General features: G+C 44.6%; 8 protein-coding genes across 8 annotated transcripts; 5 read left to right on the forward strand and 3 right to left on the reverse strand.

The window, feature by feature from the left end:
- Positions 1-393: 393 nt before the first annotated feature.
- On the forward strand, positions 394-1198 carry TRIVIDRAFT_221150 (uncharacterized protein; the record flags this gene model as incomplete). The annotated part of the gene is made up of 6 exons (XM_014102626.1): positions 394-434; positions 488-564; positions 620-676; positions 731-844; positions 912-1020; positions 1072-1198. The coding sequence occupies 6 exons, from the start codon at positions 394-396 to the stop codon at positions 1196-1198; spliced, it is 525 nt and encodes a 174-aa protein (XP_013958101.1).
- A 1145-nt stretch (positions 1199-2343) lies between these two features.
- Positions 2344-3350, reverse strand: TRIVIDRAFT_147230 (uncharacterized protein; the record flags this gene model as incomplete). Its single annotated transcript, XM_014102627.1, has 5 exons — positions 2344-2615; positions 2741-2837; positions 2903-2979; positions 3040-3154; positions 3207-3350. 5 exons carry the CDS (start codon positions 3348-3350, stop codon positions 2344-2346), a joined length of 705 nt encoding a protein of 234 aa, XP_013958102.1.
- A 1122-nt stretch (positions 3351-4472) lies between these two features.
- On the forward strand, positions 4473-6741 carry TRIVIDRAFT_221152 (uncharacterized protein; the record flags this gene model as incomplete). Its single annotated transcript, XM_014102628.1, has 5 exons — positions 4473-4878; positions 4960-5539; positions 5598-5930; positions 6001-6495; positions 6552-6741. The coding sequence occupies 5 exons, from the start codon at positions 4473-4475 to the stop codon at positions 6739-6741; spliced, it is 2004 nt and encodes a 667-aa protein (XP_013958103.1).
- Positions 6742-10843: 4102 nt separating this feature from the next.
- TRIVIDRAFT_58020 (uncharacterized protein) lies at positions 10844-11685 on the forward strand (the record flags this gene model as incomplete). Its single annotated transcript, XM_014102629.1, has 2 exons — positions 10844-11183; positions 11264-11685. 2 exons carry the CDS (start codon positions 10844-10846, stop codon positions 11683-11685), a joined length of 762 nt encoding a protein of 253 aa, XP_013958104.1.
- Positions 11686-12357: 672 nt separating this feature from the next.
- Positions 12358-13736, reverse strand: TRIVIDRAFT_190803 (uncharacterized protein; the record flags this gene model as incomplete). The annotated part of the gene is made up of 4 exons (XM_014102630.1): positions 12358-12639; positions 12801-12910; positions 12964-13259; positions 13690-13736. 4 exons carry the CDS (start codon positions 13734-13736, stop codon positions 12358-12360), a joined length of 735 nt encoding a protein of 244 aa, XP_013958105.1.
- A 967-nt stretch (positions 13737-14703) lies between these two features.
- TRIVIDRAFT_67551 (uncharacterized protein) lies at positions 14704-16358 on the forward strand (the record flags this gene model as incomplete). The annotated part of the gene is made up of 2 exons (XM_014102631.1): positions 14704-15188; positions 15242-16358. 2 exons carry the CDS (start codon positions 14704-14706, stop codon positions 16356-16358), a joined length of 1602 nt encoding a protein of 533 aa, XP_013958106.1.
- A 1763-nt stretch (positions 16359-18121) lies between these two features.
- Positions 18122-19347, forward strand: TRIVIDRAFT_221156 (uncharacterized protein; the record flags this gene model as incomplete). Its single annotated transcript, XM_014102632.1, has 4 exons — positions 18122-18186; positions 18236-18302; positions 18369-19270; positions 19329-19347. 4 exons carry the CDS (start codon positions 18122-18124, stop codon positions 19345-19347), a joined length of 1053 nt encoding a protein of 350 aa, XP_013958107.1.
- A 177-nt stretch (positions 19348-19524) lies between these two features.
- On the reverse strand, positions 19525-22529 carry TRIVIDRAFT_45439 (uncharacterized protein; the record flags this gene model as incomplete). Its single annotated transcript, XM_014102633.1, has 2 exons — positions 19525-22048; positions 22108-22529. The coding sequence occupies 2 exons, from the start codon at positions 22527-22529 to the stop codon at positions 19525-19527; spliced, it is 2946 nt and encodes a 981-aa protein (XP_013958108.1).
- Positions 22530-22634: the final 105 nt, after the last annotated feature.

Consider the following 22634-nt stretch of genomic DNA (forward strand, 5'->3'; position numbering starts at 1 on the left):
GTGGATAGAAGCTTCATAGATCTGCCAGGGCACCGGTTTCCTGTTTTGGTTAAACCCCACCTACGACAATGAAGCCCAATGTAAGTCGCAAGTAATATTGCACGTTGATTGCCGGCGCCACATCAGCTCTGAACCGTTGATGCTTCGATTATACGTTTAGTAAACACACAAAGCAGTGAATGTAAGAATCCGGCAATCCAATTGATACCCGCGCTAAAAACTCTATGGAGTGACTAGAGATACCCCTTCTTTAGGGGTAGTCCGAAGCAACAAAGTCGGAATATATAAAGGTTGACTACATACCTAGATGTCTAATAACATATGAGGATATACAACTACATTGGCAATCAAGTTAAAACAAAATATTCCATTCTATCTTATTCATATTAAACAATGGCCGACTCTCTGATTGACGAAATCCTTGAGCGAAATAGGTATGAGGATCCTATATTTTCATCGTGAAAATCTGCTCAACCCTTGGCTACAGAGATTTTGCCGTGACCCACAGGCCGTACCAATTCTTCTCTGAAAATTTAGGTCAGAAACGACCTTCAATACTGATAAGTAAGATTCATGATATGTAATGTAATCACGGCCACGTTACTCACATGATCTCAAGTAACTTGTCTTGACCCAAGATGCAACCCTGAAGAGTTCTTGCGTCTTTTACCAGGAGGTACAATGGATTTCTGGGACTCTATTATGTACTTGATCGCTAACATACTCATAGATGCTGCCGTGTTCCGAGTCGGGGGTGGTAGAGTGGCTCCCATAATCACCCAAGTTACCTCCTTAGACTGCTTTCTCGGTAGCCTCAAAGAGATCATGGTGATCCACCATACAGGTACGCAGAAACCCAGAATTTATATTGAGCGCGAACTAAATATCTTTCAACTCGTTATATAACCCAGATTGCGGAGCTACTTATATGGATAAGAAACAGATTCATGACCACGTCTTGAAGGAAGATGGGGTTTCTGTCGAGGATGTAAATCAGTTGGTGTTTCCGGTCATTACAGAGTGAGCTCTCCTATCAAACATTGGTCGGAAATAGTCACCTAATAGCCACAGTCTGGAACAAAGCGTTCGTGACGATGTCAGTTTACTGAAGGCATCGAGAATTATTCGCCGTGAGTTGAGGGAGCATGCGAGCGGCTATCTTTACGATGTTAAATCTGGACTTGTCCGACGTGTCTAAGCTTTTTATTTATCCAAGGATCTCATTAAGGTCAAGGAATGAAAAATATCAGCTTTGCGGTATGGCGTGAGAGATGATTAAGAAATGCAATGAAAGCATGCAGCAGTCTATTGGGCAAAGGGTAACAGTGCGGATATTTCAGTGGGCCATAAGACATCCATAATTTAGAGTCGTAGCTAGTGGGTTTCTTGACCTGAGATAGTGGGTATTTTCACTTCCAGCATCACTGCAATTTATGCATCTTGATTAGAGCCACTCTTTTCTTACATACAGTCAAGGTGATGATAGAGTCACTCACTCACTACCTAAATTATGCGCTCTCTCTGCTAATATATCTAGGATATTGACACCTCTTCTTATTTGAAGTCACCGTCGAAGTTTTTCGGCCGCCCCGGTGCGTGCGGAAAACTATCGCAGCAGTACGTTCCGTAGCTATCCGGACGAGTTTGCTCCATCTAGATAATGTTTCCCCTCAAAAAGCCTGCTCTCGCTTAGTTTACAGGGCGCGGCCGGGGGTAGATGGTCACAAGGAGAATCCGCTTGTGGAAGGCTGGAGGGGCTGAAGATATATGGAGTACTTTACCTGGGTAGATTTGACGGTGAACGCGGACGCCTAGATCAACTGTATAGAGCCCTTTGTGTGCCTATCTTTTCCAAAGTAGTTCCCAGAACTGCACCATACTAACACCAAGGTTATTGATGAAGGTATAATACGAGACATCGGAGTAATAATGGTCGTCTTTCTCACCCAAATACAAAGAAAATAAATTCCTCTCTAGGTGGAGTTTCAACACTTCACTCTTCTGTTACTCACACCCCTCCGTTACTCACTGGTTCTTAATCAGTCTTGAGTTGTGTTACATTGGGTAATAAATATGCGCTCGTATCAATAATAATCTACTCTCTCTTCAAAACGAGGAGAGTGGCGGCTGAATCTTTGTATGACTAGTCATTAAATGGCTAAAAAGTTAGATTGAGGTAGAGAAGGGGCATTTGGTCAAATTCTGGCTGGTACAAATAGAATGATCAAATTCACTGGGATGATCAAGCAAAGTAAGCCTTGATCGTCCAGGGGATATGCAGCTGCGATTCGCAACTACCCTATGATACCTTATACCTTGCTTCCAGCTCCATTTCCTAGTGAATCAATACTCCATAGGATTTCCTTCGGCGTCCATGAATCCACCATTCTGTGAGGAGTCTAAACTTCTGATTGTGTTAACAATCTTGGGAATTTGCACCTCCATCTTATCTGGCCCAACATGTTTGGTGAGTCTTGTTGGAATATACCCAGGGTGAATACCAACAACTAAGACTTTGCTCCCAATCATCTCCATCTGCATACCCAGAGACTTGGTGACTTGGTTGAGAGCGGTTTTGGAGACACTGTACGCCATATACTTTCCGTCAGTCTTTGCTAGAATGCGAGTTAGCTATCTAAGCCCCCGTTCACAATGTGTAGTTGGAAGTAGTTTGTCATGATATAACTCGACGCCTTAGAATCTCTCATTGCATGAGCATTCTAATCGTGTTATTACTTACCAGCAATCTGGCCTGAATTTGAGGCTATGTTGACAATTTTCGGGTTTGTACTCATTTGAAGAGCTGGCATGAAGGCCTTAGAGACTAAGAAAGGCCCCTGGCGACGAAAATTGTGAGCGGCGGCTGTTTAAACATTGCCGTAACCGATGATTTACTACTTACCACGGTATTGACACGAAATTTGTCGATCAAAGCCTCAGATGTGACCTCATTCCACATTCTGGGAGGCGGAGGAGCTCCTAGTTAAAGACTTAGCTGGCTCCAGGTTTGCCAGTAATATTTTGTTGTGGGAAAGTTACCGGCGTTGTTGATCAAGATGTCTAGAGTTTTATCACCCCAGGAGTCAAAGGCAGCAGCAATACTGTCTTCATCCGTGACATCTAACTCAATGATGCTCGCTCCGGTATTTTTCAACTGCATAGCCTGATCAGCATTCATGCAATCAAACCAGCAGGATGAACATTACCTCTTCTACACTTGCATCATCACGACTCGCCGGGCGCACCGATCCGAAGACGGTATATCCTTTGACAATGAACTCTTTGCAAAGATGTAACCCAATACCACGGTTTGCTCCCGTAATGAGGACAGTTGGATTTTGTAGCACCATTTTTTCTGTTTGAATGAAGAGTTATCAAAGATGTCAAAGGGATTGGTCACTGGCTGTGACACATTTGAATCATGTTTTGAGATGGGGCAACTAATCGAGGTGGGTTATGCACGGCTCAGCTACTGGCAATGGACATGCATATGAATTCCATTGATAAAACTTCTTTGACTATATTCAATCCTGCGTCGCTTAGGCATTTGCTCGCCGTTAGGCAGCAACATCATATGACTCCATATCAAAGGAACCCAAAGTTCATTTGCTTTGTATGCGGCGTGTGCCCGAGTAATCACTGTATTACTTGCCGTTCGCAGTTTTAATGCTTTGAGTTTCAAAAATGTAGCCATCTTGCATGATTTTATGAGGGATAAATTAAGACACTTCACAAGTGATTTTTGAGACCCAGGCGTAGTTGCTCCTGGCACTCCACATTGCACCCCATAGCAATAGCAATGGAATGCTCCGTAACATCCAGCCCAACGATGCTAAAAATGCTACAAATCTAGGTACCTCCCCATACATACCGTGGTACCTCTATTAGCGGAGAGCCTTAAGCGCCGATATGCATTCTGCTGCAGCAGAAATATACCTGTGACTAGTACCTATGGACCGAAGTCAAGTTGTATTTCGGTAACTGGTGGCAATGTTACTTTTTGGAACAAAGGACTCTCTGGAAGAGGAGATTCCAAATCGAATGCGGCGGGGGTAAGCTTGAAGTCCGTGCGGTAGATTTGTTGGTCTAATGAGTTTGTTGGCAATAAGACCAAGGGGCGCTCGATGACTGGATCAAAGAAACTCAAAGCGTACGAGTACAATATTGGCATCGCCACCCCCCCATGTCAAAGATGGTTGATGCAAGCCAACGCCATTGTACTTAGCAGCATGCCACAGCAACCGCCTCGTTATCCATGAGCGAGGCTATATATAGCTGAGCTTCAGCATCAATTCCGACGTTTTTCATCTATAGATAACTATCTCCCGACAAATATTGATTCTCTTAGCACAGAGGAGACGAATATGAGTAACTTGAAACCTGGAACCATGTCAGGATACCTTCAATCTCCTGGATTATGCTGCAGAGAGAAAGAGATAATTCCACCACACAAACCATTAAAAGACGAAAATATGGATATGTATCCGCCCGAGACGAGCTCCCTTTACAGCGACACGTCTTCTGACTCTTCAGATTTCGACCCCGTCATCATGTTACCGCCTCAAAACACCAAATTCGTCGGTCGTGAACGCATATTGCAAAAGATTGAAAGGTGGTTTCGAAAAAGACGAGAGCCCGATGAGACTAATATACTGGCTCTCTATGGCATGGGTGGGAATGGAAAATCCCAAATTGCCCTCGAGTACGCACACCGATACCGAAAGCAATATGGAATCATACTCTGGATCTCGTCCGAAACAGAACGTTCTGCCAACCAAAGTATTCGTGAAGCAGCAGCAAGGTTGAAACTATGCGACGTGTTGCAAACGGATAGCTTCCAAAATAAAACAGCTGTGCGAAAAAAATTAGGGCAGTCCGGTAAAATGTGCCCCTACCTCTTCTTGTCACAAATCCACCTTTCATGTATACAATGTAAAATACTGAGATATGATATTACAGATACACCATGGCTCCTTATATTTGATAACGTATATGATGTATTACTTCCCCACGATTTCTTGCCTTATGAAGGATCTGGGTCTATCATTTACACATCTGTTTTTCGACATCACGGCTTCAACTATGTGCCTTATGCAATAAGGGTGCCAGTATTTCCCGAAACAGAGGCAATAGGTTGTTTGCTTGATCATATCTCTCTTGACAAGACGGTCGAATTGAATAATATCTCCGCCGCAAAGCTCAACCAGTTCCTTGGAGGCCATCCACTTGCCATTGTACGCGTGGCTACCTTTATTCGCTCATGCAAACTTCCCATTGAACAATGTGCTAGACTGGTTGAACTTACTTGGGAGAAATCAAGAGATACGTTACTTATTGGAGAATGTGGGGGTTATCTCAAAGACATGCAAAAAGTATGGGGCATTCCGTTTGAGAAGCTCTCTGAGACACCCAGAGCAATAGCTTTACTTGGAATGCTATCCTATCTGACTGCGGAGGAAGTTCCTGAGGCACTACTTGCACCAGAAATCGCAAAATCCGAACGCCTATCTGATACGTTGTTTTGGCCATACGATATTGAGTGTGTCAACAAACGTTCCCCAGTTTCTCACTCTTGTTTACTGATGCCTGAAATTTAGGTTGCGGTTAGCGGAAGCTCCCCTGCTGGAGTGGGCCTTGATAGAAAGGGATCCTGAAAGACAAAGTCTCTCGCTTCACAGACTCGTTCAAAAAGAGTTTCAACACTTTCTAAGTAACAGCCAACGACAGCTTGCTTTTGATCAAGTAACATTTTGTTTGCATCAGGCATTTCCTAAACAGGACAAAGGCCAGTACATGCACGAAAATTGGGAGCAAGCGGAGCCCTTAGTTGATCACATCGTCACGCTAAACAGACATTATGTTGATACCTCCACGTTTTGCCGGCTCAAGCCATCTTTAAACTATATCAGGCTTCTTAGCAACTGTGCATGGTACGTTCCACTAGCCATAGTCTAGCCGCTAGAGCTGGCACTAGATATCAGATATGACTGACAAGATTAGGTTTCTATTCGAGAAAGGGCTCTATTCAAAGGCACAAGAAATATTAGTCGGTGGCATTGACGCGTGTGAGAGATCAAGAATTCTTAAATTAGTTGAAGTCGAAGTCATATATGCCCATATGTTAAACACCAGTGCTATTCTAGATGGAATCCGGTGTTCCTTTGACTCACAGATTGAAAAACTCCACAAGGTCAGGGAAATACGGATGTCGAAACTTCCCGAAGATGACGAAGAAATTTCAGGCGTTCTTAATAACTTGAGTTTGGCATACGAAAGCAACATGCAATTCGATAAGGCGCTTGAATACAGAGAACAATCCCTAGAAGTCTGCTTGAAGCACGCAGAATCGAAGTCTCGGGAGACAAAAATTAAAAAGAGACTTTTGACATTAGCGAGGATTCTGGTAGCGACGAATAAACTCGAGGAAGCACAAATATTATTTCCTGGACTACTGGAATACTTCAAAAATATTGAGAGCTGGTTACTTATCGGACAGTAAGTGTTGGTACAAATATAAAGCCTGCTGAAGATCTACTAAGTTTTGCTATCAGTCTATCGATTGTTTGGGGGAATTACTACTTTGCCAAGGAAGACTTTCAATCTGGCCATGAGAAGTTTTCGCATGCTCTCAAGCAGTACGAAGAAATTGGTAAAGTCAAATATCACCCAGAAGCTGTAGCTTGTCTCTACAAGCTGGGACGCGTTGCGTTTGCGGAAAAAAATATGAAGGATGCGATGTGAGCCCCCTCCCCAGTGGTCAATAATGCAAGTATGGATACTGACGGCCCCCTCAGTCAACAATTTCGAGAGGCACTTCAGATACTTGAGCAAACTGACCCACAGAGTCCTCAAATAGGGCGAATTTGCTTCATGCTAGGTGAAGCTCTAAAATTAACGGATGATACCAGTGAAGATGAGATACGCGGGTTAGAGAATAAAGTTCGGGAAGTTGTACGGACACTCAGGCCAAAGCAAGATGAGTCAAACGGGATCACGGAAGCCTTTCTTGATTCGCTTGTTTGTGCCATAATTCGTTGATTGCAAGTTGTGTAATGGTGGGGGGCACATCATCAAGCTAGATGGCAATATATATACTACGATTTCGACTGATCATCACACCATCATGTAGCCTGTGATTCAGTATCTCGGTTTTGTTGGCATTAATTCTAAGTTGGTTCTGAGATGACCCCAAACAGAAAGGAGTTGTTCAATTTTTACGTAGTGCGGTGGCCCTACGCTCTGGGCGTACGTTACAAGAAATACACTCATGGACTTTGAACAGGTACGTAAATGCATACAGTTTAAAGGTATTCTCAGATCCATAATTATGTTGCGAGGTTAGTGGGCTGTGCTCGATCTTCAGGTTGTTTGTTTGTGTCAGGCATGCAAGAACCTGAGATTAGGCCACAATGCGCTCGTAGCTCTGCAGGCTTGCCCATAACATAGGCAGTTTCCATACGTGGACTACGTATCATCCAACAAATTAATGCAATGATTAGTTGACCATATCTGGGCTTACGTATGTAATTGACTTGGCAGAAGTCGGAGTTGGGTCTGTTTTGTTCGGTAGCTAGCTACGACCACTGCGAAAGAATTTGCAGCAAAAGATACTTCGACTACATTTCTTCCAGGAGACATAAGAACTGCAGCCTTAGTACTTCCATCTATACAGAGTAGACCAAAATGGCCAACCACAAGCTTCAAATCATCTCGCGCTGGTTTCAATGGCTGGGATTAACTCGCACCAAGACAGAGGCAAGCCAGTCACCACACAAGCTGCGTGCGAATAGAGATGTGCATCTGCCTAAACCTCCGGGATATGTTGGCAGCGATATGCCTTTGGACCCCTCAATTAGAGCTCTAGGAGATATTGATGTTCTGAAGATAACTGTGACGGACCTCAAAAACATGCTTGACAAAGCGCTCATCACTTCTCGAGCTATTTGCCAGGCTTACTTGCGTCAAATAAAGCGACATAACGCGCAGGGAATGGTGCTCAATGCGCTCATTGACGTCGCTCCTGAAGAGGTGCTCCTGGGACTTGCAGACACGTTGGATGCCGAGAGAGCAGCTGGCAATCTCCGCGGAGACTATCATGGAATTCCCATCGTTATTAAGGTATTACCAACCCTTAGTTCTCTCGTGTTGTTAATTGAATGGAGTTGAACATTTTACACATGTGAAGGATACGATAAATACCGACCCATCGCTTGGGATGAGGACTACGCTAGGATCATACGCCATGGCAAAGGCTAGGCCAGCAAGAAACGCATTGGTAGTTGACGTGGTAAGGCGAAACGAGTTCAAACCCATTGTTTCAGAGCGCTATATGGATTCTTCTACTCCAGTTTAACTGGAGGTCACAAGTGTTGCAATGCCTATTCACCAAAGGGCCCAACATAGCGCCATGTCACTACACATATTAGTGCCTTGACGTGTCATATGGATTTCAACTTACCATATACGTATTTGAGTAACTGATACATTTTGTAGCTTCTTAAACATGGAATCATCGTTCTGGCAAAAAGCAAATCTATCGGTGAGTAGTCAATTCTCGCACGGCAAGCTCTAATATATCTAATTGATGTCATAGGAATTCTGAACCAATAATTAAACACCTGTCACCATTTCATAAAATACTTTATCAAAATGTCTAACCTGTTGGATGCAGGGGACCATGTCCCACAGTTTGGTCCCCAATTGGCGGCCAGACCCAATCTCCTTACATCGTTGGGGGAGTCATATCCGGTGAAACTTCGCTCTGACATAGTGTCAGTATTCATTGTCTAGTATATTCTTGCTATTACTCACCAATTACGTTTTGATAGAAACCAGGAGGCTTATCTAGCGGTTCCGCAGTCTCCGTCGCAGCCGGTTTTACCCCTTGGTCGATTGGGGCGGAAACAGATGGATCTCTCCAAACTCCAGCGGCTCGAGCATCTTTGTATGCTTTGAAGCCGACAATAGATATGGTTTCGGGTGATGGTGTCTTTAAATTGACAAATGCTTTTGACAGCCTCGGTGGAATGGCCAAAACAGCCCAAGATCTTGCAGCACTGACCGAGATCCTTTTTCTGACTGTACCTGACAGTCCATTGGCTGGAAAGAGTTTAACAGCAATTTTTTCAGACTCTCTTAATGGCGTTCGTATAGGATTTGTCGACGTCAGTGATTGGCTGTATTCGCCAGAATGTCTCAAACCGGACGATTTGTACCTGCAGCAGCGAGTATATCTACCCACGCCCTTGACAAGGACCAGAGAAGCCAACCACCTGCAGCGAGACCATTGGAATTACGCTATGAGCGAGTTAAGCCTCCTAGGAGCAAAAATTGTTTTTCCTATTGAGATAAAAAAACCTTCGGAGTATACTTTCCAAGGCCAAAGCAGCTACAATGTAATTCGATGTAAGTCTCAGTCGAATCAGGAAGATCACGCCGTAAAATTAATGCCAATCCCAATGAAGATGGCGGATGGAAGCGCCTCGCTGACGATTATCTACGTGATCTAGCCGAGACAGAAGTCCATTCGCTCGAAGATATCGTGGAGTTCAGCGAAAAGCATCCTGACCTGGAATTTTCTGAAGGTCGTAAGTCCCATCCAGTCATTTGGTATAGTGCGAAGTCTAACATGTTAGTTAGTTTGCCCGAATCAAAACTCCTTGATTAATGCATTGAAGTGCGACATTCCGGCTTCTGTAGTAGACGATGCCGTCAAGGATGTCCGCCAGGCTGCCGGACCCGATGGCATAGATCGCGTACTGGAGGAATACGGCATCGATGTTATCATAGCACCGACCGAGAGTGATTTCCATAAAACTGCATCCTTTTCAGGTATGGAGATACAAAGGCATGTCTTTTGGAAAAGCTATACTAAAACTTCACATAGGGTATCCTATTGGCACGATGCCTTTGGGTTATCTGCTTCCAAGCGGGCGCCCTCACGGATTAAGTATCCTATCATCCAAATGCAATGATGCCTTAATACTCAGAATCATGCATGTTTATGGGACAAAGTCATTTACCAGAAGGGTACCACCTCAGCTGGAAGCTTTTTCAGTAGGAAAGGCGAGTATTTAAATCCAAACTGAGGCGCTAGAACTAATTCACTAGTGACCACAATCAGGGTCGTCGCTATTAGACTGATGAAGACAGTTAACGAGGGTATTGGCAAAGATCATATCACCGATAAGATGACGATATATGATGCTTTTAGATATTAATTATTATGTTACTTACCGTCTAAGTTGTGTGCGTTACTTTTGCTTCCAGTGGAAATACTTTCTCTGCTGTAGCTGCTTAATAAAGCCACAGTAAAGCCAATTCAACAGCAGTAATTATAAATTGAGAAAGGAAGCGATAAAGGATATACTTCACTAGCCAAATAGTAGTCTATTATTCAGCTCCTTTATTGCTTGCTTGCCTGAAATACATACCTTCTTGTGTGGATTTGTAACTAATTCAGGTGCTCTTGTCCGAAATAGGATGTGTGTGCAAAGAATTGCCTGAAAGAACATGAGCTGTCCCGATTATGAGATCATCGCATGTTAAATGATGGAACGTACTAAACTTCTCGCATTATATCTCAGGCAATTAGAAATGAGTTAGCTCTTTTATATTGACTAATGACCATAACATACGTACAATACGACTTGCTGCGCGTATTTCTAAGCAGCTGTTTGCTGGCACTCTTGGATCCCATCAAACTCGCCTAAGATAGGTATATATATGCTAGGCTCTCATCCTTAAATACCGTATTATTTCCAACAACTTTCGAAATAGCGGTTTGATCCAAAAGCATTCACTTCTTCACATCAACCACTTAGGTCCTCACAGTTCTTCCAACATGGCACCCCAACCACATATCAAGCTGTACACAGACTCAACCCCCAATGGAATTAAGATCACCACGGCACTAGAAGAGCTCGGACTGCATTATGAACTAGAGCATGTTGACATCAGTACTCTTCGCCAAAAAGAACCGTGGTATCTGGAAATTAATCCCAATGGCCGCATTCCTGCCATTGTAGACACATTCGACGATGGCCAGTCAATTAGAGTATTTGAAGGTGGAAGCATCTTGCAATATCTGACTGATCGCTATGATCCCGAGCATAAACTCTCATTTCCCAAAGGCAGCAGAGAGTACTATGAATGTAACAACTGGCTATTTTTCCAGCATGGAGGTGAGCCCCTCTGGCACCCCTCTCTCTAATTTGCAATTACAATATCTGGCCGGCCAACTAACCATTTTGTCGCTCTTTAGGCATTGGTCCCATGCAAGGCCAGGCATCTCATTTTCTCCGCTATGCTCCTACCAAGATTCAGTATGGAATTGACCGATATGTCACTGAAACAAAGCGGCTCTATAATGTCCTTGATGTTCAACTTTCGAAATCCAAGTCTGGATTTTTAGTCGGAGACCACATCTCGATTGCAGACATTGCGGCCTTGTCTTGGGTAATCTTTGGTCCCTATGTGGACGTTCCACTGGACCTTTTCCCAAATCTGCAGAAGTGGGAAGCGATGTTGAGTGCAAGATCTGCTATCACTAAAGGGTTCCACATTCCTAAGGTGTTGGGCATTAAGAGCGATGACCCAGAAGGCGCCGCAAAGTACCAGAAGCATCATGCGGATTGGGTATTTAAGGGGATGCAGGCTGACCAGGAGAACTTCTGCAAAAAGTGATGCAATGGCACATAGACACTATAGATAGAGCGCACAAGTTTCTAGCGCACGTATTAATGACGTATATAATTCTTTCAAAGCTCTAGTGTAACCTCGCAATATCTTGCCATATTTCTCTTGTATTTATTAATGAATACCACTTATCCCTTACAAACACATCCACCATTTTTCGTCCCAGTGATCTGATGAGCCGTCTTTGGGATATTATCGAACCAATTTTAGCTCCTCATCTCCGTTGAGAACCTCAAAAGAGCGGAAGTTTACTCGCAGGCGGTGCCCGAGTTCATTGGTTCTAGCTCGGAATCGCTTCCATCTTACCTTCAATTTGCCCCCTCGCCCGGGCAGCGCGGTTAGTAGAATTGCTAACAAGGGCAGAATACGCGCATCTCGGAACTTCGCGGGAGCCCCGCATCGCCGTGAGCTAACAAAGAGTCTTTCCCGTCTTGGAAAATACCACAGATCATCTTATTTCCTATTTCGGAAGTAGGAAAACGTAGCAGACTACAAGTCCTTGGGGCACATGTGAGCAAACATATGTAAGTTCTGTATCGAAAAACGGGTGATTTTTTGCCGCCAATCTTGTCATTTGGAGAAGATTCTCATAACTCGAAAGAGCCTTTTCACTAGCAGAAAACAACATAGCATGGTGTCTGAAGGGGAAATTCTGAAGAGTCAACTTATATCAATATCCATACTGAAAACAAGATCTGGATTTGATGTGGAATATCTTCCAAACATACGCACAATATCTTTATCAGGATGTCGTTCATCGACAAGCTTCTGGGCTAGCTTTGACGTATAACCACCTTCTACAAGGATCGGCCCTCTGAAAGCGTTGTACGCAAATCCCAACCGTTCATTTTCCCGAACACCATTCTGATCTGCGAAGTGTAGTTCATTCAAGTGAATATACGCGATACCCAAGCTATCCACCCTTTTCATAACATTTGTAAACTAGAGAGTGGCAATCTCCCTCAATCGTATGTCCTAGAAAGTGCCCTCTGGGCTCACGCAAAGCCCAACGTGCTTAATCCTTATTGCATGAGCGACAGCTTTCATGGCCTCATGTACGAAGCGAGCCCGACTCTCAACGCTGCCACTGTATTGGCTTTCACTTTGATCGGTATCCCGTTGAATAGAGTGTCGATAAAGTCGCCATTTTCACCAAGAAGTTCCACACCTTCAAAACTCGCGCCGACTACATTCTTAGAAGCTTGTAAAAATCCTGTACGGTATCCTTGATTTATTTAGTAGTCATATCTTTTGATGTATGGAGACCTGTTTCCAAGGCCAGAGTGCTGGTACTTCTCATATCGGCTCCCTCCTTTTCAACCATTTCGCCATTTATAACGCGTAGTTGTGCAAAGATGAAGCTTGCTCTCAGGTGGATTTCTTCGACAATCGTTTTCCAAGCAGCTGTTTGTTTACGAGTGGAAAGCCCCGGCATATTTCGCAGATCATCGTTTTTCTTTGATGTGAGATTAGATTCGGTGATTAGGAGGGTGCCTGGCACAGAGGCTCTCTGGGAAAATAATGATTTCATCAGATCTGTCGGGATATGTTCATCGTCTGCTCTTAATTAGATCAGATTCTCGTTTGAGAGTTCTTTCAAGGTACGTAGTGGTCTTTGGTATCTTAAGCCACGATGAGTTGACGTATATTTCAAGTACTATTATGTTACTTGGATCTCCTTCAGTGCCGCGATGGTTACAAACACTGATTCCGTCTGTTATTCAAAATATCAGCTTACTCCAGGTCGTTATGTGGGCTGCCTGGGCCAGATATTGAATAATATGGATTTTCCCATTTGGGGAAGAAATGTGCCAAATCGTTTTCCAAAATGGGTTAGACTATGCCTATTTACTGCGGAATGTCATTTCATGCCAATTCTCCTAATATTTCCAAGAATTATCGAATCCAAATGAAATGACTTCAATACGTTACATTTAACTCTATGCTTTCCAATCAATTTAAGGTGAAATTGGACTCAAACATGATATATACGGCGTTGCCAGTACTAGTTCAGATAAATGGAGAAGCAAAAGTGCCATAATATTGCCTTTCTTAATTGAACAAAAAGAAATGGGGAGCTACACGGCCGAGACTCGTGGTATCTCTGGGAAGAACCCGAGAGGACACAAGAAATGAGCATAAATTACATAAATATACCATTGTTTCTAATGATAACTTATGAGGCAACAAAATCAACGTGTTATCATTTTGGATATTATAAAGCATTGTACCATGAGTAAACACTATTTTAGTGAGGTGCTGCGATATTTTTGTTCTATTAGACTATGCATCCTCATCTCGTAGTATCTTGTAACCCATATCTGACATTCATTAGCCCGTGTATCTTCTTCAGTTCTCTATTATTGCACCAATAACAGGTTGAATAGCACAGTGACTACGATTAATCAGCTATGTGGATATGGGGGTACCATGCGGAATTACTGGATATCACCCGATCCCTGATCCTCTTGGCTAACGCCGAAACGAATGCATCCAGTAATTTGATTAATGCCTAAACGGCGTGTGCCGTTGGCTCCGCAGATAGCCAATTCCACCAACGCGGTGAAAGGAGAAGGATTCTGGCCAAGATGTATTACCAAGAATGGAAATGGCTCTACATGCGTGAGATATTGTGTAATATGCCGGTAGATATCTCCAATTGAGAGACCATTAGCCATCCGAGAAAGGTTTGAGTGGATGTATGTTCAAAAATCTACTGACAAATGCTAATGATAATGATATCACATTCTCGTGATGCTATATAGATACTCGTTCAAAATCTACTGACAAATGCTAAACATTAATAATATCACTTTCTTGCAATACTACGTGGGTATGTGTTTAAAAATATACTGATAAATGCTAATATTAATAATATCACTTTCTTACGATACTACGTGGATACACTTCTACTATAAAACGGATACTTCTCAGTCACAATTCTCAAACAAACCATCGAATCATCTACCCATTCTACAAAACTCACCCAATCATTCTTAATCTACAATGCAGTCAATCGATGCCCTAGTCGTTGGAGCTGGATTCGCAGGAATCTACCAGCTCTATAAGCTCCAGGAGATAGGACTTTCGGTGAAATTAATTGACAAGGCTTCCGACGTTGGCGGTACATGGTACTGGAACAGGTATCCTGGAGCCAATAGTGATTCTCTCAGTGAAGTTTACAGATATAGCTGGGATAAGGAGGATCTATTGACATACCCATGGCCAAAGCACTATGTATCTCAGAAGGAGATTTTGGATTATCTAAAACACGTGGTGAAGCGTCATGACTTGAGAAAGTACATGCAATTCAGCACCGAATTAGAATCCGCATCATTCGACAGTGATTCATCTCTGTGGACTGCTCGATTCTCTTCTGGAGAGACTATTCAGTCTAGATACTTGATTACTGCCTTGGGAACTTATTCCAAGATCAATTATCCGGCTATTCCTGGAATCGAGAAATTTGCTGGCGAAAAATATCACACAGGGTACGCTTTTTTCTGCATGATAGGCTGAGGAGAGGTTCTTACAAATTTTGCAGAAACTGGCCAGAAAACTACGATTTCAAGGGCAAACGAGTCGGTGTCATTGGCAGCGGCTCAACAGGAGTCCAAATTACGATTGCAATTGCCGATGAAGTGAAGCAGCTCGTATCTTTCCAACGCACACCACAATATGTCGTTCCCAACGGTGATGGACCAGTCTCTGCTGAATTCAGAGACAACATCAACAAGAATTACGACGAGATTTGGAACGGTGTCCGGAACAGCTGGGCTGCGCATAACGTGAAAGAGAGTACCGTGCCGGCCATGAGCGTCAGCGCGGAAGAGCGCGAGCGTGTCTTCGAGTCCCTTTGGGAGCAAGGCAACGGATTCCGATTCATGTTTTCTGCCTTTTCCGATATCTTAACTAGTGAAGAGGCCAATGAGGAAGCCTGCAAGTTTATTCGAAAGAAGATCTCCCAGATCGTGGAAGATCCCGTGAAGGCTCGAAAGCTGTCTCCGGATGGATACTATGCCAGACGTCCTATTACTGCGCCCGATTACTATGAGACATTTAATAAGAAGCATGTGGATATTGTTGATCTGCGAGAGACCCCCATTACGGAAATCACTGAGCAAGGTATCCGCACTAATGAGAAGCTGCACGAGCTGGACGTCATCATTTTTGCGACTGGATTCGAGGTTGCTGATGGCAATTACACCACTCTCACTATTAATGGTCGCCAGCAATCTTTGAAAGAGCATTGGGCTGAAAGAACGACTTCATACTTGGGTGTGTCCGAAGCAGGATTCCCCAACATGTTCTTGGTCGTGGGACCTCTATCGCCATTCAACAACTTCCCGCCGACAATCGAGGCTCAGGTCGAGTTCATCTCTGGATTAATATTGAAGGCCGAATCAAAGAGAAAGGAAGACGCCTCCGATAAGTTAGTTCTCGTCGAGGCTACTCAGCAAGCTGAGAATGACTATGTGGAAGCGTGTCGCGTGCTTGGAACAAAGAACCTCTTTAGAAAAGAGAAGTCTTATGTTTTTGGCGCCAACGTTGAAGGAAAGACACCCCAAATTCTGTTCTGGGTAGGGGGCCTGGTTCATTACAGGAAGGCTCTTCAAGATGTGGTGGACAACGATTATCGTGGGTTTACGCTTTCGTATTAGATTACTTTGTCGGAGTTTTGTAGATGTTGATATGACCAATAGCACATCTTTTGTTATGTGCCGATATAAATGTTGTCCATTATGATGATTCGATTACTTAATTTCACTTCTGTCATACTTACTGCTATTGATACTACGTATTGTAAGGAGCGTATTACTGACCCATGCTTAATTGGTCATTGTGTTACCATCCATCTCCCCACCGACGTCGGAACTTACCTAGTCTATAATCACAGTAAGAACGCCTCTGTCGCACAAGTTCAGATGACAGCTCATCAGTATTTTATAATGAGCGTTAAAAAATGGATGCCATCATACGATTCACGATATAGAGCACCAACTGCTCATTGTTCATGTTCATATGAACAGGAGCAATGAGTGAAGCAGTGTTATGCCCGGATGAATGATCATCATTCAGAGAATCTAAGAAAATATTAAACTGAGCAATCGTCCTCTTATGCTGTCCGATGCCGTGTCTCCGCCAAACAGACAAAGCTCTCACCCGTTCCTCTGAACGCAAAGCCTCTACTTCAATGTGTACCAGAACACGAATATTCCTCATTTGTCCCTGCAGGAATGCCGCCTGCGTTGACTACGGCGATCTCTGCAATGGACTCGGCCACATCATTGATGTTGATACTACCAGCCGAGCAGTGTGGGACTACTGCACTTGGTGGTTTGTCAATGGCCCTCCAGAGCTTGTCTTGAACAGTTTCGCCGTGCCGCAGTGCCAGAACCTTGCCTGGGAAAATATCAAGACAACAGCATCGGAAATTTGTGACAAGTGTAAAAAAGAATGTCAATGAGCTATAGGAGAAGATTTATCGTTGGGCAAGTTTTCGACAGCACAGATATCTCAACTCAACATCCTTCATTTTCGGAATGATCATATTTTGAGGGACAACCGATTCTATTGTGCATGAACGATTAAAGTTGCGACGATAGCTTGGTTTATATCAACGATACTACTGCTATTTTGGACTCAATACTATTCTGTTTACTCGGACAAGGCTAATCTCTTTGGTTTCATCCATTAGCTATAAGAAATGAAAGCATAGCCACCTGACTACCCATTTTTTTGGTCAGAATAAGTCCTGCCTTGAATATTACAAGATGATGACCAGCTATTCCACAAAAGATAGTAATCCAAGATCTCGAACAATACTCCGAAGAGTGGATAACATTTCCCTCTCAAACTCCGCAACACTCCATGGATTTACTGTGGATATAAAAACGTCGGAATTGGCCTTTGTCGCTGACAAATTTTTAACGATGCTCATTGACATGGCACCATATCACGCGATCACAAATGTGTGGAGGCGCGATCTTTCTCAACTTGCGATATAGCGTAGTCGGGAGATCAAACAAGCCGGCTTAGACATAGCAATCTTGTAAATTATCCCATTCCTCCTTACTATTGCTGCTTCAAATCTTGTTTAGCGGCAGTTGTCTGTAATAGGCCCTGTATATTGTAATGCTGGTTACCCAAAGAATACCACCCTATCCATGTCCACCAGCCTTAATTCCGAGGCGGGGTTTGACTGGTCGGAACGATTGAGCTGAAGGAGAAGCACTCAATAGTAGCTAGACACTCAATAATTTCACAGCGGACTCAATAAAATCTCAAAACTCATCTTGGTCGCCAAGTCTTTTATAAGAGCCCTTTTCATTCTCCTAATTGTCCTAGCATACGTGCACAAATTATCGCCTCTACGATTCTTATCCCAGTCACCATCTCTTCTCAATAAACCAGAGCCGCCAATATGAAGGAACTCTTCATCTACGCCAAACCCAAGTATGGTGGCATTATCAAGGAAACAGATATCCCGTGAGTTATCTTCTAAGCTTAGTTCAAACTCTCACTAACATACTAGCAGGAAACCAGGACCAAAGGACGTTCTCATCAAGGTTGCATATGCGGGGTTGAATCCAAAAGATTGGAAGGTATGATAATACAAATTAACTCCCCAAATGGTCCGACTCATGATGTTTACGGTCTTCTGTCCTTAGGCTACCAAAGGATATGATGAATCACAAGCATTCAACGCTGGAGACGATGTCGCTGGTGTTGTCGAAGCGGTAGGCTCAGAAGTGTTCGAGTTCAAGCCAGGAGACCGCGTTGCAGGCTTTCACCAGATGCTCCATCCCCACGGCACCTACGCCGAATATACCATTGTCAAGGCGTCCACAACGTTTCACCTGCCCCCCAACATCTCTTTCGAGTCTGGCGCTTCATTTCCTTTGGCCTTTATGACAGCCGCCATCGCCTTATACCAGTGCCTAAAAGTACCACTTCCAACAACCCTCCAAGATCCTGCTGCCGAAAAGACTCCCATCTTGATCTGGGGCGGCGCCACGGCTGTCGGAGCTTTCGCTCTTCAACTCGCCAAGCTGAGCAATCTCAGCCCCATCATCACCGTTGCTGGCAACGGAATCGACTTTGTCAAGTCGCTCAACGTAGCAGACCACATCATCGACTACCGAACAGGAGATGTAGTCCAGAAAATCATTGACGCCGCAGGATCGGCCAAGATCAAGCTTGCGTTTGACTCTGTGTCCGACCCTGTCAGCTACGAGCCCATCACCAAAGTGCTTGTCGCATCTGGCGGCGGCACCATCAACATGGTCGATCCCGTCCAAGGCTCGAATTGGAAATTCCCTGACAACGTGAAGCTTTCCGGCACAATGGTTGGTTCAGCTCATGGCGATACTTGGGGCCGTGTCACTGAGGACCAAGCAAAGGTGGACCAGGAGTTTGCATATTGGTTCTACAAGTATCTCAGCCACTTGCTGGCAGATGGCAAAATCAAGCCTCACCCAGTGGAAGTGCTTCCAGACGGCTTGAATGGCATAGTAAGTGGTGTGCAGGCGCTGTATGACCGGAAAGTCAGCGCGAAGAAGCTTGTTGCACGGTAAGTTGATCAATGTCAAAGGTGTCTGGCAGGCTCGCGAACTAATTGCATGTAATAGCATCGGAGACGACCTGTAAATCCACCTTGTCCAGCGAAACGAGCTACTTGATGCTTCAAAAGTATCGCTGTGTAATTCAATGAATAAGTTTTGGCAGCTGGATAATGAAGCCATAAATACGCAAATATAGAAGAGCTCTTGAGAGAATTAAGCAACTGATAGGTCCCCTCAGTGACAACTTATAAAAAAATTACCTTTAAAATCCCAAATCAATCTTCAGGCTATCCAATTGCCCTATAACATTCACAGCCTGGCTCTCCCCCTTCTTGACAAAGGCACTCTGCGGCGGCCCCAGGTACGTGTACCGCAAATCCCCAAGATCAATAAGCAGCTTCTCTAAACAGATATTCTGGCTCCGGAATCGCACCTCAATCGTGTGACTACCTTTCTTCACTGTGCCCAAGTTATGACCCTTCTTCCAGACACAGTCCATGACAGCCGTGGCCCAATTCTTGGGAAGGTTATCAGCATTCGATTCATCTTCAGTCAGACGGAATGTTTTGATGGCCCCTCCATCGAAGCGCACGTCGTACTGCATTCTGCTCGCCTTTTCAGTCTCAAGAGTGATGTTGAACTGAAGCTCGAGATTGGTGTTGTCATGTTGTGAGAAGACATAAATCGGATATTTAAGGAACGGGATATCATCTGGCTTGCTAAAGTCGGTATCAAGTGGAAGAGTGACAGCTCCGGCAATAGGCCGCCCGAGAGCAGGAAGCTGAATATATGGTGCCGTAACCCAATTGCCGGCATCGATGGCCAAGTGCCCACTCTCTTCGACAAACCCTTCAAAGTCTGCAGGGACTCGGCTGTTACGCACAGTCATGTGGACTTGCTCGTATCCATCACGAGTACCAATGATTTCGATCATGACTTTGGCGTCAAAATCAGTGGGTACCTCCGCCCAGTCAATGGTGATGATAACCCTGATATCGTCATCTCGGGGGTTCAGATGGCCTTGATACTGAGAAAGCTTGATCCACTTATACTGTGGCCGAGCCTCCCAGGAAAACTCCTGTGTACCGCGATGGAAGACCTCAAAGTAGCGAGTCTGCTCTCCATAAGGAGTGATGAAAGGCAGAGTCACTCCAGGCTCGAGGCCACCGCGGGATGGATGGGTTCTGTCAGAATCCTCATTGATATGGCCGGGATTAATGCCTTCGATGCCTTCCACTGCTATTCCCATATGACCAACGCTCGGGTTCGAATCTTCTCTTGTCTGCACATAACAAAGTCCATCAATCATGTTGCGTGATGGTTCTGCGCCAGTATCGCCGTAGCCATAATGAGGTTGGCGAAGCATGAGGTTCCATTTACCATCTGAAATAGAATTATACTCTTCAAACAAATCATGATCGGCATCCATGAGACTGATGCACTTTTTCAGCAGGGCATTGGTCGTATTTCGGCGCTGCTTGGCAAAAAGCTGATTCGTGTATTGGGCCACGCGTACTTGAGTGAAAATGTATGTAGCTTTGACGGGATGAAGCACGAGCTGGAAGAAGGCAGATTTGTGTTCCTCGTCGATGTATGAGTAGATGGCTTGAGTCTCTCCCATGAGTTCTCGCCATCGCGCAATGATGTTGTCAGATTCGTGGTATTTCTGAATGACAAAGGTAGATGCATCAATGTGGTCCTGCTTGCGAATCGCCACAAGCTTGTTGAAGTCATACCAGGATTTTGCAATCCGACTTGCATACTTTTCGCCAAACTCCCGAGTAGCAAGATGCTCAAAATATTGCGGCAGAGTAGTGGCCGTGATGGAATTGATATCCCAAGCCAAATCAAACGCAAAACTCATGGGAATCTCAACAGGCTTCAAATCTCCAACATTGAAGACCCAAATACGATTGGCGCCTCGGTGATGAGCCAGCTGGAGCTGATGAAGGGCCTTGCCTAGAGTATTGCTGTTAATCCACCTATAGCAGCGCGGGTATCCCGTGTATTGGAAATGGTAGTAGAAACCCGAGCCACCAGACCTCTTATTCTCCTCCTCCGTTGGAAGACGACGAAGGTTCCCAAAATTGTCGTCGCCGAATAAGAGGGTCACGTCATCAGGGATCACGAGTCCCTTTTCATAGTATCCCTGCACTTCTTTGTAGAGTGCCATGAGCTGCAAGACGCCATCTTCCTTGCCATAATTCTTCTTGATGATGTTTCTTTGTACACTCAGCACTTCGGTGAGGATCTTGACAGGATCTCCTCCAGTCATTGGTACATCACCTTCGCCTCTCATCCCCATGGTGAAGTAGGACTCATATGGTACAGCTCTCTCGGCTCCCTCTTCAAAGTATTGCGTAACCTTTTCCTTGTTTGTGTCCCAATTCCAAGTGCCGCCTGGTTGAGTCGTAGACCACTCGTTCATGGCCCTCTGCATCGGCTCATGGTGCGAAGTTCCCATGACAATACCATAAGTATCTGCAAGCTCCTGGTTCTTGGGGTCGTCTACGAAGAAAGACCGCCCGGGATATGGATATCCTCTCCACATTGCGGGCCACATGAAATTGGCCTTGAGGCGCAAGAGAAGCTCGAAGATGTAATGATACAAGTTGGCGTCAAACGTGGGACCAAATTTTTCGTGTACCCAGCTGTCCATTCCAGGACATTCATCGTTAATGAAGATTCCACGATATTTGACACTGGGCTCGCCATTGCTTGTGGTCACAGGCAAAGCATAGATTTGCTGCTGCTTTTTCGGAGGCACATCAGCCCACCAATGCCATCTATTGTTTGATACTTTGTCAGAATTCACTTTTAATACGTGGTTTGAGAATATGCTTACGGTGACACGCCAATTTGCTCCGAGAGGGAGTAGATTCCAAAGATGGTTCCTCGTTTATCGCTCCCAGCGATGACAAGGGCATCATCATAGCCCTCAAAGGGCTCATGTACAACCGTTGTGATCCAAGATTCCCATTTGCCCTCAATTTGACTAGGGTCAATCTTGCCTTGCTCTTTTAGGAGCTGGATCGTGGGCGATTTAGTGAGAGAGCCGATGACGATACATGATCTAGCCGGCGGAGCCGAAGGGCGAGTCTTGACAATGGGATTGCAGCGCTGCCCGGTGACCTTGGTAAAATCTTCCGACAGATTATTTGCCGCAATGTGGACACCAGTGTAGTCTTGCTCGTCGACAAAGATCTCGGCGCCGACGATGCTGAAGCCGTCTCCCGGCTCAAAATTCACGACCTTTTGCTCAAGCATGTTTGTGACTGGTTATAAGTGTCTGAACGAGTGAGATGACCCAAGAACTTGGAGGCAGCAGCGGAGAGAAATAAAGGCTATTTGTAACCGGTGAGGCACTATGCG

The sequence above is a fragment of the Trichoderma virens genome (assembly GCF_000170995.1).
Source record: "Trichoderma virens Gv29-8 chromosome Unknown TRIVIscaffold_5, whole genome shotgun sequence".
NCBI classification, from domain to species: Eukaryota; Fungi; Ascomycota; class Sordariomycetes; order Hypocreales; family Hypocreaceae; genus Trichoderma; species Trichoderma virens.